Source organism: Brassica napus, chromosome A5 (genome assembly GCF_020379485.1).
Source record: "Brassica napus cultivar Da-Ae chromosome A5, Da-Ae, whole genome shotgun sequence".
NCBI classification, from domain to species: domain Eukaryota; kingdom Viridiplantae; phylum Streptophyta; class Magnoliopsida; order Brassicales; family Brassicaceae; genus Brassica; species Brassica napus.
In genome coordinates this window covers 2,064,643-2,080,592 of record NC_063438.1, presented here as the reverse complement: position 1 = coordinate 2,080,592, position 15,950 = coordinate 2,064,643, and the positions used below count along the sequence as shown (strand labels likewise).

At 34.6% G+C, this 15,950-nt stretch overlaps 3 protein-coding genes across 3 annotated transcripts; 1 reads left to right on the top strand and 2 right to left on the bottom strand.

Moving 5' to 3' along the window:
* Window positions 1-62: 62 nt before the first annotated feature.
* Window positions 63-3,698, bottom strand: LOC106421215 (electron transfer flavoprotein-ubiquinone oxidoreductase, mitochondrial). Its single transcript, XM_013862067.3, has 18 exons — window positions 3,187-3,698; window positions 3,035-3,111; window positions 2,831-2,937; window positions 2,672-2,753; window positions 2,486-2,594; window positions 2,366-2,412; window positions 2,206-2,280; window positions 2,007-2,123; window positions 1,872-1,940; window positions 1,702-1,794; window positions 1,504-1,606; window positions 1,289-1,413; window positions 1,155-1,204; window positions 998-1,064; window positions 834-913; window positions 619-747; window positions 455-521; window positions 63-344 (listed from the first exon to the last, which is right to left on the bottom strand). The coding sequence occupies exons 1-18, from the start codon at window positions 3,644-3,646 to the stop codon at window positions 261-263; spliced, it is 1,941 nt and encodes a 646-aa protein (XP_013717521.1). The 5' UTR covers window positions 3,647-3,698; the 3' UTR covers window positions 63-260.
* Window positions 3,699-8,395: 4,697 nt separating this feature from the next.
* On the top strand, window positions 8,396-10,474 carry LOC106421211 (biotin synthase, mitochondrial). The gene is made up of 6 exons (XM_013862063.3): window positions 8,396-8,705; window positions 8,952-9,131; window positions 9,312-9,418; window positions 9,566-9,771; window positions 9,885-10,024; window positions 10,095-10,474. The coding sequence occupies exons 1-6, from the start codon at window positions 8,508-8,510 to the stop codon at window positions 10,389-10,391; spliced, it is 1,128 nt and encodes a 375-aa protein (XP_013717517.1). The 5' UTR covers window positions 8,396-8,507; the 3' UTR covers window positions 10,392-10,474.
* A 383-nt stretch (window positions 10,475-10,857) lies between these two features.
* LOC106421090 lies at window positions 10,858-11,828 on the bottom strand. Its single transcript, XM_013861937.3, has 2 exons — window positions 11,247-11,828; window positions 10,858-11,161 (listed from the first exon to the last, which is right to left on the bottom strand). Exons 1-2 carry the CDS (start codon window positions 11,710-11,712, stop codon window positions 11,082-11,084), a joined length of 546 nt encoding a protein of 181 aa, XP_013717391.1. The 5' UTR covers window positions 11,713-11,828; the 3' UTR covers window positions 10,858-11,081.
* Between the last annotated feature and the right edge of the window lie 4,122 nt (window positions 11,829-15,950).

Sequence of the window (15,950 nt, the reverse complement as noted above, 5' to 3'; positions counted from 1 at the left end):
GAGGCGTGCATATGTTGAGGTTGATAAACAAATTAAGTAATGACATTTGGTTGAGTGGAGAGTTGATGCATGAATGTGATTTCTTTTTTCTTCACTTATTCTGATGAATTCTCATCAATGTCAAATGAAAGTTTACAACAAGCCAAGCAATGATGCTTTTACATACATTTTCTATCTTTAAAAAGCTACAAACATTATATGGTTTTGCTCGAGTCTTATTTATTTATGGGACGTGGTAAAGTGAGTGTTGATGAGGATTACTACATGATGGAATAAGCAGGGCCTCCACCACCTTCAGGCACTGTCCACTCTATGTTTTGCTTCGGATCTTTAATGTCACACGCCTGTTAGATAGAAACGCCAAAACAACGGTCTTAAGCTTTTCTCCGAATTCAATTGAGTGACATTAAATAAACATACTTAAACACACAATGAAGATAAAGTGATGCCATACCTTGCAGTGCAAACAGTTTTGAGCGTTGATCTGCAGTTTCGGCTTACCCTCTTCATCTTCAACATACCTTTATTAATTATTTTAATCAATACGCAAACGGCTATTAGTATCTTTGTTCAGGGATGTTAAATTGTATATGAAGAGGGAGAAAGAGAAGTTATTACTCGTATACACGGGCCGGGCAGTAACGTGACTCTGGTGCAGCATACTCTGGTAAGTTCACCTTTTCTGGAATCTTTGGATCCCTCAATCGCAAATGAGATGGCTGGTCATGATCATGATTGGTGTTACTCCTGTTTTACATCATCATTTCAAGAAGCAACCACTACTCAATACCATAGGAGGAATACATTTCACATTATAAAGATCTTGCACAAACCTGTATAAAGACGTTGGCACGTCAAAGGACAAAACACCATCTGGCTTTGGATACTCAATTGGCTTCCATTTCCGAGCAAGCTGCAATAAAGATAATATCCCCACTTCAGTTCTGTGTTTTTTTTGTCTGACTAAACAAGTCATTAAGTGCTTGTGTACACTTACATCAGTTGCTTCGTGGTCTGCTTTCCCGTGCTTCAACGTGAAAGGGACCTTTCCTCTCAGTACATAGCTGCAGTAATGAAACATAAACAGTTCACTCATAACAAAAGAGGAAATGATCTTATAGAACACCGGGAAAAAAAAAAAAAGAGAATCTTACTGTTCCATAGCACTTACGGCCAAGCCAGGGATTAGCCCATACTCAAATGCCTGAAATTATTTGAGATATTAACATCTTATCTACCAGGAAATTTCAATTAGATAGAAAACCATAAGAGCAATGATGTTACGAACAGGTCGGTAGTTTCGAGCTGAGTAGAGCTCCTTCCACACCCATGAACTTCTCAGGTTGTCCCAGTATGTGCTCATGTTTGAACCTTCATGAAGTGCACCAAATGCAGCCTCTGCTGCTAACATTCCTGTATAATATTTGATGAAATTTAAAATGAAAATTTTAATATGGGACAATATAAAAAAAACAGTAGTTCTTTTCAAAGATGTAGTGTAACCTGATTTCATTGCGGTATGTGTCCCTTTAATCTTGGGTACATTGAGAAAACCAGCTGAACATCCAATGATTGCTCCTCCAGGAAAAACTGGATAGGGAATGGACTGAAATTTTACTAGCATCAATATGTCATAACATGCCAGAACAAAATTATATCAACGTGCAGGTTATATCTTAAGGGAAAAGATTTTAAACTCACCTGAAAACCACCTTCATTTAAAGTGCGAGCTCCATACTGAAGCACAGTACCACCTTCCAAGATGCGTTTTATGGCTGGATGGTGTTTGAGTTTCTATTGGGAGAATAAAAAATGATTAATCCTTCATCAAACTTCTTAATTCGTTTTATTGTTGTGAGAAATTGACATACCTGAAACTCCTCATATGGATTCAAGAAAGGGTTTTTGTAATTCAAGGCAACAACCAAGCCAAGCGCAACCTGTTTGGTTCGACTGATTAAGACACCCGTAGAAGGAAAGCAGACAATATTTTCTCAATGTGTTACCTGTCTATTGTTCATGTGGTACAAGAAAGAACCTCCGTATGTCTTAGGATCCAAGGGCCAGCCCAAAGTGTGAACAACTTCTCCGGGGTTATGTTTGCTTTCATCTATCTCCCAAACCTGTTGAGCTCAAAGTATCAGCAAATTTAAAGGGGTCCTATGACCAATTGTTAAAACTAGAACAAAGGATAAAAGTGGTAACCTCTTTAATTCCCAAAGCGTATGTCTGATGTTGTGCATTAACCTCCTCTCTTAATTTATACTTTTTGATTATTTTCTGCACAAAGTTGAAGTAAGAAACTTAGTTAGCATCATGCACGCCGAATTAGAGTGTAGATTGTAACCAAAACGCTTCTTCTGACCTCGGACAATGATCCTCTGCATCCCTCAGCAAATAGAGTAACTCTCCCTGTGTATAGAAAAAATCACATATCTTATTAGCACAAGACACTTCCTATTAGTGATGAGAGAGAGAGAGAGACCTTTTATGTCTACGCCTGGCTGAAAAGTCTCCTTCTTAGAACCATCTTTGGATATTCCCATATCCTTGGTTGCAATCCCAACAACCTTATCACTTGCATCGTACAACACCTGAGTAAAAAAAAACCGTTCACTACGAAGAACATCAAAAGGTTTGAAGAATAGAGAGAGCCACGAGAGATTATTACCTCACTAGCTGAAAAGCCAGGATATATCTCTATTCCAAGCTCCTCAGCTTTGCCTCCTAACCAACGCACCAGTTGGCTCAAACTGTACATACAAGCACGACAATGAAACTTTAACCATGGACCTTACCAGTTATAACGATGTTCAGTCTAACACCTTACCTAATAACGTAGTTGCCCTTGTTATCAAAAGGAGAAGGAAGTGAGATCGCACGGTTCTTCGTCAGAAACCAGAACTTATCGGAAGAAGCAGCGACCTCAATTGGCGCCTAGTTACAGAACACACCAAGAAACAACAAAAAACATCGCCTTTAATGTTATTTTCCAAATAAAGATTTGTTTTTTTTTATGCCTAAAGCAACAAACCTGTTCTTGTCTCCAATGTGGGAGAAGTTCATCTAACGCCAAAGGCTCAAAAACATTTCCAGATATGACGTGTCCTCCTATAAGCATCATCACAAGCGAAATTCAAGAATCTAAGAGATACATAAAGAGAGAGAGAGAAGGAGGAAACTAACCAACTTCAGCTCCTTTCTCAACGACGCATACAGACAGATCAGCGTTCTTCTCCTGACAGAGCTGTTTCAATCGTATAGCAGCAGATAGACCAGCCGGTCCAGCTCCGATGATCAGAACATCGTACTCTATACTCTCTCTCCCCGCTTCACTGCTGATACATCTTACACCTAAAGCTCTCGACTTTGAGCTGAAAGCTTGCGACTTTCGAAACGAATCGGCCGAATAAGGATGCCCAGATCGAGAAATGAATCGATTAGAAGGGTGCGAGGTCCTTGGAGGAGGAGGAGACTCAGAGGCGGTGGTTGATGAAAGGAAACGAGGGAGAATCAAAGGCAGTTGATTCTTAGAGTTTCTCAATGGATTGGTGGAAGAAGATAGCTTTAGAAGGAATCTATGCATGATGGTGAAGCTAAGAGAAGAGGACGATGATGATCTAAACAAAGCCTTCATTTTTTTCATTCATATAAAAGCTCTCTCTGTGTTTAAAAAAACAAAAAAAGAAAAAAACTCTCTCTACACGACATGACTCGGCAGTGATGTGGCAACTTCATTCATAATCTCTCCTATCTATTAATCTCTGTTATCTAATTAAGTATACTACTCTTTCTCTTTTGTATTAATTGTCACTTTAACATTTTTTTTCTTATTAAAAAAAATTATTTTAGATTCCAATGCAACTTTCAGTTTAAAATTAATTACAAATGCATTGATTTTATAAATAATTTCATTTATCTTAAATACTATTGGTTGAATAAGTTTAATTAATAAGAATTTTAATGCATTTCAATCATTTTCTTAATCTGTATGAAAAATGTTAAAATAACATTTTTATGGAACGGATGGAATATTTGACTACTAAGTTATATTTTTTTTTTCCTATCAAAGAGATTGAACTGGCTCAGCATGTTGTTACATATCTGATTAATGTAATACTAAACCAAACTACATATCTGATTAATGTAATACAACGCAAACTACAGCTTCTTTATACACGACCACAATTTAAAACCGATCCATCTATTGTCTTCCAAAAAATATATTTACTTATACTATGTTGGGAAATGACAATAATATACAGAAATCAGAAATCATAAACCCACGAATTCAGTTCCTTCTGAGAACCAAACAGACAACCCAACGGACGCAAGCTATGAATCCCATGAACATGAGGAGGGCAGTGCCAACCGAAGAAAGAACTGTCAAAAATATAACCAACATGACACAAAACTTATGATATGTCCACAACAAATGACAAACTAGTATAATAGATGCTTACCAGTTGTAACAATGATGTGGTTTGATAGAAGTAACTGCAAGAATAGGACATCGACTATAGCTTAAAATGATATTGAATTTATAAAAACATGAAAAAATAAAATTCAAATATTAAAGCGTTATTATAAAAAGATTACATGAGCAATCATAGCTATAGAAGGTATGGGACTAATGGCCGTAAGTGTGTGTGCATTGAAGTGACTTCGTCGATGATACGGCAAAGCAAGATGCTAACAAGAAAGTACATGCCGAACAATATCATGTTGCTCCAAAGGCGACTGAAACGAGAAAAAAAAACATGAAATTAGAGAGATTTTTGTAAAGAGAGATAAATATTATGATAATCATAAGAATGATCTAGCATAAACATAAGTACGACATGTCAAGTTGTGTCTTGTGAAAACAAAGAAGATCAAATATATTCATTGGTGGTGGAAAAGTATATCAAAGACGTATGATGAATGAATGCGATGAAACCCAATTTTTTCTTAAAATACCTAGCATGTGTTATCCAATCTTATGTCACGTGTTAGCTATATAACGAGTTTTATATTATATCATTGTTTCTAATCTGATGGGCGGTAATAAGAATCAGACAACAAAAAAATATTTGTTTGTATTTAGAAAAACTGCACATATTATGTCTTTTATAGCAATAAAGATAATAATATTGTCTACTATAAATAGTTTCTAATGTGTAAGCTTTTAGTTGTGACAAAACAATGACATCTTCTGCTTTTTTTTAGTTGACAATTCGGAGATTTCATATTCGTTTTTCAATGTATCAAAGTAGATTAGTAAGAAGACAAGTTTTTCATATTTGTTGATTGATTATCTCTCACAATCTTTGATTCTTTATATGTTAATATATATTGTTTTTTGTTAAGATTATAAGGAAATTTTTTACTGGTTTGACAAAATATATTTTCCATTTCACCATCTTTTCAACTTTGTCTAAGGTAATTGCATACTTGTTCATTCTTATGACTATCATAGCTTATCTATATTTAAAAGCTCTATAAGTCTATAACTCTTTATTCCTTCTTGTATGAAAAGATAAACTAGTCAGAAATCGAGTTTTTTAGTAACTTTTGATTGACACTTTTATCATAAATTTTGATTCATTGTATAGTGATTTATAATGTCCTTTTGTTTGGTTAGGATTACATGAATTTTGTTTACTGATTTGATATCATATCTTCTCTATTTCACCATTAACATTGTCTAAGGTAATTGTGTTATCTTTCATTTTTATGGTTATCAATCTTCAGCATTATTTTAAAAGCTTTATAAATTCATATTCTCCTACTTGTAAAAAATATATTTATATTTAGAGCAACAAGATGATATTCTTGTATTGGTTTGATTGGATCATTTCTCCATTTAGCGATCTTGGTGTATAATTTATCTAAAATATTTATTGAGTCTTAAACTCTTAATCAAGTCAAAGAGTTGTTCTTACAATGCTAAACAATAACAACGGTAGGTTATACACCATAATATCCAAAGGTAGATATAAGCATTATACATAGTGTTATTGTTAATTATATGTTAATTTATATCGTATTTTGATTGCATTGTTCTTTTTGTATCATTGCATTGACTTAAGTTTTTATTGCAATTTTTATTAGTTATTAAATTGTAAACTTCAAAAGATTAATTATATTTTTTAAAATACTATTGATTGAGAATTATGTAAAATTGGAAAATATAAAAATAATTATATGATCAGAATTTATTATATATATTTTAATATGTGTAAAAAGTAAAAACACACAAACATGCATCTTTAGTAACAGATGGAGTAACAAGTATAGTACAAACCTACTATCTTTTAACGATTGTGCTAGTAGTTAGTATAAACTATTTTGTAGCATTTGAAACTATAATCATCTGGTTAAACCACCAGCAACCAAACAATATATGGGCCTTTATTTGGCCCATTAAAGAATTCGAAGTCCATATTTTATGAGCTAGGGTTTTTGCAGCTGCCCACTCTCATATATATAAAGACCATTCTCTCTCTTTTATCTCCCACTTCAGTTATGTTTTCTTGTTTGGTTTTGCTTTCTCAGATCAGTTAGTTTGTCTAATGTTTTATCCGTATGGTGTGAAAGAAAGAGGGCTCCATTTTTAAACGAGTCAACAGCAGGCGTCGCTTTAATGGCGACCTGACTGCCGCTTGGAGCCTAAATCAAATTGCCAGAGGAAGACCCATGAAAACTAATATCACAATGTTTTCATGATTCAATACTCTTGGATACAATTATAATACAATCTTATTGAGTTTTGGTTGGTTGGGTATTAATTATATTACAATCTTGTTAGAGTTTTTTTGTTTGTTGGGAATATTAATTGTTTGGATTGGCATTAAGTCAGACACGGGTGCTTGCTTGGTTTTAATAAGCAAACAGCAGAGCAACCCTTTGCATGGTGCCTATATTATGTAAGCTTCTCATCACGATTGGAGGCAGTCTTGATCTGATGTCTTCTCATGACTTCCTCCAAATTTAAAGTAGCTACATATCGCCTCTTGTAGACATTTTGGTTTGTTTTAAATCTGTATTTAATCTGATACTTATTGAAAGGTGTTATATAGTTCACCCTTTTAAATTTAGCATCGTGGCATGGCTATTATTTGATTCCCCTGTTCGTTAATGTCTGAGACTTGGCCGTGTCATGAGTTACCTTATATTCCAGTTCACCTGAGAATTATATTATAGTCAATAATAATCTTTGGACCATCGATTAAAGAATGATTCGCCTTTAGAACCACCGCAATAAGAATACACGCTTGTTTTCAGAAACAGCATATATATATGTGTGATTTCAATCACAGCTTTACAGAACAGACTGAGAGACTTAAAAAAAAAGCAAATTATCACAACCAACATGCTAAAGAAAGATGATAAATATGAATCATTTCCAAGATAAAATTAATTGGCTGTAAATAATGGATTCAATCTAAACTCCCAAAGCGCGAGTTAATAAAATTTTACGTTATGATTGATTGTTGTAGATGGTAGATTCGACCATCTCTAATGATCCGAAAGACAGATGGCCCAGCCCATATGAAGCGGAGCGACAACTCGGAGCGAAGCTTCGAACAGTCGAATTCCGAAGGAATGGTTCAGTGTAATGATATGGGCTTCTTGGCCCAGCGAGTTAAAAGTCTATTACTACGATGCAAACTAGGTTATGGGAAAGCGTGAGGTCAACTATAAAAGGGAGAGGAAAGGTAACGAAGAGAAGGATCCGAAATTACTGATACACATTGAGACAGCTAAATTAGGGTTTTCACCTTTGGTTGCTTTGTCTTGTTGTATTCTCTCCGGAAAAGCCCTCGAGGCTCCGGCACCTTTTCATTTACGCATTTTTTTTTCTTTGTAACCTACGAAACACTCTCCTGACCATTAATAAGACGTCTTTGCTTAAACCCACCTTAAAACTGAACGTTCTCTCGTTCCGTACCGTTTCCCGATCAAACAATTGTTAAACTAAAAAAGTGTTAAAAGTCCAATCGTGTAAACACAGCTCTTACCTCACTAAATCGCCAGACAGATGGATCATCTTCCAAATCAAATAAACAAAAGTTTGAAACAGCAATAAGAGAGAGTTAAGTGTTATAAAACAGAGTAGAGTTCGAGGCGAACTAGTTATATAGTCTCAATGTAATCAAGCTCCGAAAACTCAAAATAGCAAATCAGAATATCATAAAATTGGAGTGGCTAAAGCTGAGGAGATACAGTAAACGTCATCGTTTAAGTGAATTACTATTTTCGGCCCAGCAGAATATCTACATGAGGCGAGAGGAGATACAGTAAACGTCGTCGTTTAAGTGATGGAGATACAGTAAACGTCGTCGTTTAGGTACTATATTCGGCCCAATAGAATATCTAAACGAGGCCCAATATAACCCACTCGCGGCGGAAATTCCAACGGTGGTTAGTTTGTTGTTAGGTGGCTCTCTCTCTCACTCATGGATGACTGACTCTCAACTCCTCCAAGATTAACTCAGAACACAGCAAACCGAGGGTAAAAGAAAATGATGCTTGCTCGATTCGTATTTCGATCTCAACTGAGACCTTCTGTCTCAGCCAGACAATCTGCTTCTTACTCCTCTGCTTCCGCAGCCTCGGCTGAAGCCGAAAGAACGATCCGTGAAGGTCCGAGAAATGACTGGAGCAAAGATGAAATCAAAGCCGTCTATGACTCTCCTGTTCTTGACCTCCTCTTCCACGGAGTAAAGTTCCCTCCTTTCTCTCTCACTCTCTCACTCTTTGTTCTTCTAGCTCCTCTGATTCAGACATGTGTAGTATAAAGCTTCTGTCTTTATGTCGGAAAGTATTGGTTTTTTTTTTTGTTTTAGTTTGTCCGACAGATCTTGTCCGAGAGTTTTAGTGTCGGCATGTTGCAAAAATTGGTGTTCATTGTTTTTTTTTTTCTGTCTTTTACTAATTGGTAATGATATTGTGTTTTGGGTTTTCAGGCTCAGGTTCATAGGCATGTTCATAAGTTTAGGGAAGTGCAGCAATGTACTCTCCTCTCCATAAAGACTGGAGGGTGCAGTGAGGACTGTTCTTATTGTCCTCAGTCCTCCAGATATGACACTGGAGTCAAGGCCCAAAGACTCATGTCCAAGGACGCTGTCATTGTTGCTGCTAAGAAGGTTTCGCTCTTTCCTTGTTGACTTCTTTTACTCAATGCATGTTTGTTTCTGTAGCACAACATGAGGAATGTTCAAGTGAACAAGGAGCTTCTTAATATAGGATCATTGGATTGTGCTAATGAAGAATTTTTAGAATGTAATGAGCTAATTATGATTTGAATTTAATCAATGTGTTGTTAGGCAAAAGAAGCTGGAAGCACACGGTTTTGCATGGGTGCTGCGTGGCGAGATACAATAGGACGCAAAACCAATTTCAATCAGATACTTGAGTACATCAAAGAGATAAGGTAACCTATTTTGTTACATTGCTGGCAATATTTTGAGAACTTTTAATCCTTTTTTAAGTTGGAACTTCGTTTTGATGTTGAATATGGTCTCTTGTGCTGTAACATCTTTGTGATTATATATTTTGGGGGCTCTCACTTTTACAACAGAGGAATGGGGATGGAGGTTTGCTGCACATTGGGCATGATTGAGAAGCAGCAAGCGTTAGAGCTTAAGAAGGCTGGCCTCACTGCTTATAACCACAATCTTGATACTTCGAGAGAGTACTACCCCAACGTCATCACTACTAGAAGTTACGATGAACGCCTTGAAACTCTTGAGCATGTGCGTGATGCTGGAATCAACGTCTGTTCAGGTAACTTTGACTTTGATTTGTAACAATGAAACTTCTAAGTTTTTCTTTATTCTTTTGAAAGATCCAATTAGTAAAAACATGTTTTCAAGTGTTTTCTTTCTACTGATAAACAGGAGGAATAATTGGGCTTGGGGAGGCAGAAGAGGACAGAGTAGGATTATTACACACATTGGCAACACTTCCTTCTCACCCTGAGAGTGTTCCCATCAACGCTCTTCTTGCAGTGAAAGGCACTCCTCTTGAAGACCAGAAGGTAATCATAAAAGACATAACTACTTAAGTGGTAAAAAGACTTTGAAAAAACATTTTGTGTTTTTCTGCAGCCGGTTGAGATATGGGAGATGATCAGGATGATTGGAACAGCAAGAATCGTGATGCCAAAAGCAATGGTGAGGCTATCTGCTGGTAGAGTCCGGTTCTCGATGCCCGAGCAAGCCCTGTGTTTTCTCGCTGGTGCAAACTCTATCTTCACTGGAGAGAAGCTTTTGACAACGCCAAACAATGATTTTGACGCGGACCAGCTCATGTTCAAGACGCTGGGACTCACTCCTAAACCCCCAAGCTTCTCTGAAGATGATTCTGAATCAGAAAACTGCGAGAAAGTTGCTTCTTCTCATTAAAGTTTGGGATACTCTTTGAAAGTAGAGCTATCTTTTTTCACTATGTAGCATTATTGGATGATTTGTTGATACCACTTTTTTTTTTATTGTCATGTTATATTGAATTGAACTGGTCTCTTGGTTTCTGTCACACGTTGCCATAGTTTCGTAGTTGTTACTTGTTTTGATATTCATTTCCCTAACCACTAAAGAAACTAGCCTTAAAACTTCATTGTGCTAGTCCCCGAAGGTAGTCTCTCACTTTCTCTCTATGGACTAAGATAAGAAACTAACTCATGGGTTGAATGCAACTTATAGAGATTAGGTGAGTAATATGTAGGATGTGAACATATAACTGCAGATAGAAACTTGGGATGCAACTTTTTCCAAACTCTTAGGGACAGTTAGGTTTGTAATAACTACTCCAGGCTCATGGATGAAAATATGGAGGGACCATAATCTTCTAAACAAAGTGTTTTTTGTCCAATATGAAATTATTATTTATTATTTATTTTGCCCTTATAGAAATGTATTACAAGAAATTTCCTAGCAAAATCTTCATTGACCACTAAGCATTTTTTTATACATCCCTGAGCATAGCTTATACAACAATGGGTGTTTCAAGCAGGTCAATCTCAAAAAAGCTGAAACAGAACAGCTTATAGAGAGATATCACTCCTGCATCAATCATGTTGTTTCATCTTCATCTTCTCAAGTGCATAATCTCACGGTGCATGCCACAGCTTGTGCCCAGAACTTCAACCTTGCTTTGACATCATCAGGACTGTCCCCTGTTTTTTTTTCCACACATAACATATAATCAGAAAATCTGAAAAACAAACTGAAATGCAACAAAAGATTAAAACGAGCGCTTACCAGGGCTAGAGATCTTCCAGCTAGCTATCTGACTAAGGGGAGATTCAATCTTCTCAGGGGAAGAAGAAGAAGTATGGTGATGATGATGATGATCTTGATCCATGAACTTGTGACTCATAGAGTAACAAAGCTCTAGAGCAGGCAAAGTGTTACAAAGCTCAGGAATCTCCTCGTAGTTAAAACCAAAGCCTAAGTCTACACAACCCTTTAGCTCCTCTAGATCATCGTCCGTTAAACTCTTGGTCCTCTTCAAGTCATCTACAACGTAACCTTCAAGCAACACATTGCTCTTCTTCTTCTCTGACTTCTTGGTCTCTTTCATCGTCTCTCCAACAAAGCCATTGTCTGTCTCTTCGTCGGATTCACTGTAGGAGGAGTATGAGCTGGAGCTGGTGAAGATGTCGGAGTCTGAGTCAACGTCTGCCTCATATGAGGAACGGCTAGAAAGAAAAGCTGAGTCGCACATTGTGAATCTCTATGTGTTTTTTTATGGAGAGAAAGAAGGTGAAGAGGTGCTTATAAAGCTACCAACGGGCGGCAACTATGTCTTGTCTCTTTCTTAATCATGTGGTTACTAATCCATGTATGTTATAATGTATGGTATGTATATTATTATATGATGATCATTACCATCAACTCGAAACTGGTCCCCACCATGTGCGCCAAGGATCTTCGATGAACGGATCGTCGTCAGATAGCACATTTGGCCAATTATTCCAACAGTTTTTCTCTTAGAGCATCTCCAATGTATTACCCCATTTTTTACTCCAAAATGGTGTAACACTAAAATGGAGTAAGGTTTTACTCCAATGTATTACTCCATTTTCTACTACAAAAATAATATTTCTTAAATAATTTCATTTTTATTTTATTAATAATTGCAAATAAAATCTTATACTTATAAAAATTTACCAATTAACCCCAATTATTTTATGTTTACGATAATAATTAAAATATAAATTATTTGAATTAAATATTTATTATTAAAAAGTACAAGAAATCATTAAAAAAGACAACATATATATAGGTTCAACAATGAGCATTAGAATATTTTTCCCACAAATGATCAACTAATGCATTTCGTAATGAAAAATGAGCTTCTTTATTTTTGATATTCCTAAATCGAGCAAAAAAATTTTGAAATCGGACATTTTCATCTTCTGCAATTTCAATATCTGGAGGTGGAGCTTCTCTTTCAAGTTCAATTGGTGCATCAAGTTCACGCTCATTTTCATCTTCTGCAATTTCATGTTATTGTATCATTTTAAATATTATTTAAGTAAAAAATAGAAATATTAAAGATTCAAAGGATCATTTTATAAATAAAAAAAGTTCAACTCCAAAATGGAGTAATGGGTAAGATTACTCCATAAATGAAGTAACCCTAGCCATTACTCCATTTTTAACTCCAAAATGGAGTGGGGTTGGAGAAGATTTTACTCCATAATGATGTTTGGAGTTGAAAATGGAGTAGGGTTGGAGATGCCCTTAACCGTGTAATAAAGTATTCTATATTTGATTTGGTTGATTAAATCAATATTGATGTTTTGATTATATCTTCAACGAATCACAAATATATCTATTTATATAACATTTTAATTGTTGACCAAAAATATTTGAGAATCCTAAAATAATATTATACGTAATATTTTATGGCATTGTATATATATGCCATGACTGATCGTAAACATAATATTTTATAGAATGTATATAACTGAACGAACACACCTTTGTATATGAGATATTTTTCTCATTTTCAGATTATATAAGCTCATATCACCTTTTATAATTAATTTATATAACGAAACGAATCTCACGCTATAATTATCACAAATAAAATAGCTAATAGATAATGTCGAATGCCGTGAGCCTCTTGAGTCTTGAGCCTAGTCACAAAGAATCAAAGCCACAATATTTTTTCATTATAAATATGAAATTTATGTGGATAGTATTTACGCAATAACGAAATGATTTATATATAGGTTATGGGTCCATGGAAAATAAAGATAAAAAGAAAGAGTATCGAATGCATTTACCGGGTCCATATATATAGAGTCAAACTGCAAAATCATGTGGTGGGTAGTTATTGACTTATTATTGGACTAGTATTACTGTCCCGTGCTAAGGACGGGTATACTTTTTAGTGGCTTTTGAATTATTTAAAAAATAAAATTGTAATGTTTTAAATCAAAATTGAATTTATTTTAATTTTTTTTTTGCTGAAGCTAGGTAACACCTAGAAATATCGTATTTGCTATATTCAGTTTTATTTGTATTTGTTTTGTAAATAGTTCTTCTTTAAAATAAATTTATTGGAATTAATATTGAAAAATATAAAACTAACATGCATACAAAATAGTCAATATAATAGACTTATTTTTCAAGCAAAATTTTTGTAAGAATATGCTATGTCACATTAAAAAAAAGGATTTGTTAAATAGTCAAACTATAACAAACAAATTTGTAAATACCTAAATTGGATCATCATAGTTATTGATATTTTTTTTCCCTCGGTTAGACTCGCATCGCATCATTAGCCATGATATTTGATTTCAAAGTTACAAAAACAAAATAGAAATTCTTAAAGTGTTTTGTTAAAAAAAAAAAAAAAATTCTTAAAGTGTAACATAAGAGAGAGAGAGAGCCAGAGAATAACTAAAGATAGAAGATACCACTTGTTTACGGTTTTGCTTGTGTTTTATGTTTGCTGGGTTCTTTCGCTTGACTTTTTCTTCTTTCCTTTTCATTTTTCTGTTTATATCGGATGAAATAAATGTATGTAGTTTCACAAAGATAAGACATATAAAAGAGTTGAGATGATTATGGTTACCTTCGTTGCTGATAGAGCTTTAACTTTCAGTTAGGAGTAATCATAACTTGTATGGAATTATTTTGATCAGTGGGAGAACTGATTATCAACCGGAGAAGAAACAATGAAGAAGGAAGTAAAATTAAATAAGATAGAAAGGTAAAACAGAAAAACAGTTATAGAACGTGATCTTTATTTTGTAAGTGGGTGAGATAATTTAGGGATTTAGTTTTTTTTTTCAATTTTTCACGTGAAATTCCAAAATCATTATTAATCAATCTTATTTGTTTTGTAAATTTTTGTTTTGCCACATGTCTAATTATCATTTGTTAGGCGACTTGCGATTTAGTATATAAAGGATATAAACATGTAGAATCAAAAATAAGAAAATGATGTGTATATTATATTACATGTGTTAGTCACAGTATTTGTATATGCATACAATTTCATCTAACCTCTCGCGGCCGCAACAAGAAGTCATTGCTCCAAAATCGTTAGGTTGCTTCAGTTACTTTACTAAATTACATTTTGTACTCAACAACTATAAAACATATAAATATGTAGAAAACTGTGTAGGTAAAGACTAATCTATTAGATAGTCGAACTATTGCAAGTCTAAGGATTAACAATCCAACTTCGGCCTGCCAAAAGTCGTTGGCCTCGAGATGCGCCATGTCATTTTTGCATTTCAATACGACTAAACAATTTTTAATACAGGTAACTTTAGGTTCCACAACAACATTATGTTTTTATATCTTATTTTGTGGATATTGGCAAGCAAATAAAAAGTGTGATTCTTTGATAGTTTAATCGACAAATGTTAGTAAGAAGAAGCAAATCGCATATGGATACAAGATTCATAGACTTGATTAGTTATTCAACTCATAAGCTCCTAATATACATGGAAAAAATAATTTAAATGGTTAAAGAATATTGATAGGATTTCTCGAAACCGATCAATACAAAGTTAAAAACCAATAAAAATCATAGAGAAGAAAAATTAGGAAAGCCAAGACGAGAATGATTCTCGAAATTTCTAGTGAAAAATAAAATAAGAAATAAAGTGACTGTGGTCCAACTTTTGATGAGCTAATTGGCTTCATTGACAAATTTTTACATGACTTTGATATATGCTGCGCCGGCGTCAATGAAAACAAACGTGTCAGGTTGATATATCTGTCATGATGTTATCATGGTAATGGTGGGTGACATGGCATGGTATAGATGACATAACTCATTATGAATGTGGGTTATATTAATCACAACATTTCAAATCCGAACACCATGGATTGCAAGACGATACATAAGATCTAACGTCCAAACTAAGAGCACATAATAAAAGCATAAATGCTATTATTGCACATAATAAACGACGTTGATTTGAATTGGTAGAAAACTTTAATTCATCTAAACTGTAATTCAGATTAGTATTGTATAACTAAGTCTTGTTCCCTGATATTAAGCATCAAGCAAGCTTGCTACCATCAAATAATAACTAACAAGTAAGCTTGTTTGGATCAACAATCCATCAAATAATAACCATCAAGTTTTCTTGTTTGGATCAACAAACATTCAAATAAGTTTCCTTGCACCAAATCAAATAAGGTTTGTTCTTTTATTTTCTTATATTTTACTGTTTTTGTTGATGGAAACAACTAAACAAACGCATGTGTAAGGGTAAGGATTATAAATGTGGAAATGGAAGAGAAAGTGAATCTCACAGACATGTGAACTAGAGACATAAGGCAGGGAAGGTATCCGTGGACATTTACGATAAGAAATGAAAGGGCCAAGACTTTTAAAAGGGCCCCATTAAAGATAAAATACAAGAAAAGAACCAACTCACGTGTCCCCATTTTTCTTTTTCAGCTCAACTAATCTCTGGTCTGGTCTTC

Excerpts from the sequence above, each read along its gene's own strand:
- LOC106421215 (XM_013862067.3), bottom strand. The coding sequence starts at position 3,646 with ATGAAAAAAATGAAGGCTTTGTTTAGATCATCATCGTCCTCTTCTCTT. Across the intron at positions 3,112-3,186 it reads TGAGAAAGGAGCTGAAGTTG|GAGGACACGTCATATCTGGA; the intron begins GTTAGTTTCCTC and ends TGATGCTTATAG. Across the intron at positions 2,124-2,205 it reads ACGCTTTGGGAATTAAAGAG|GTTTGGGAGATAGATGAAAG; the intron begins GTTACCACTTTT and ends TGAGCTCAACAG.
- LOC106421211 (XM_013862063.3), top strand. The coding sequence starts at position 8,508 with ATGATGCTTGCTCGATTCGTATTTCGATCTCAACTGAGACCTTCTGTC. Across the intron at positions 8,706-8,951 it reads TTGACCTCCTCTTCCACGGA|GCTCAGGTTCATAGGCATGT; the intron begins GTAAAGTTCCCT and ends TTGGGTTTTCAG. Across the intron at positions 9,419-9,565 it reads GAGTACATCAAAGAGATAAG|AGGAATGGGGATGGAGGTTT; the intron begins GTAACCTATTTT and ends CTTTTACAACAG.
- LOC106421090 (XM_013861937.3), bottom strand. The coding sequence starts at position 11,712 with ATGTGCGACTCAGCTTTTCTTTCTAGCCGTTCCTCATATGAGGCAGAC. Across the intron at positions 11,162-11,246 it reads CTGGAAGATCTCTAGCCCTG|GGGACAGTCCTGATGATGTC; the intron begins GTAAGCGCTCGT and ends AAAAAAAAACAG.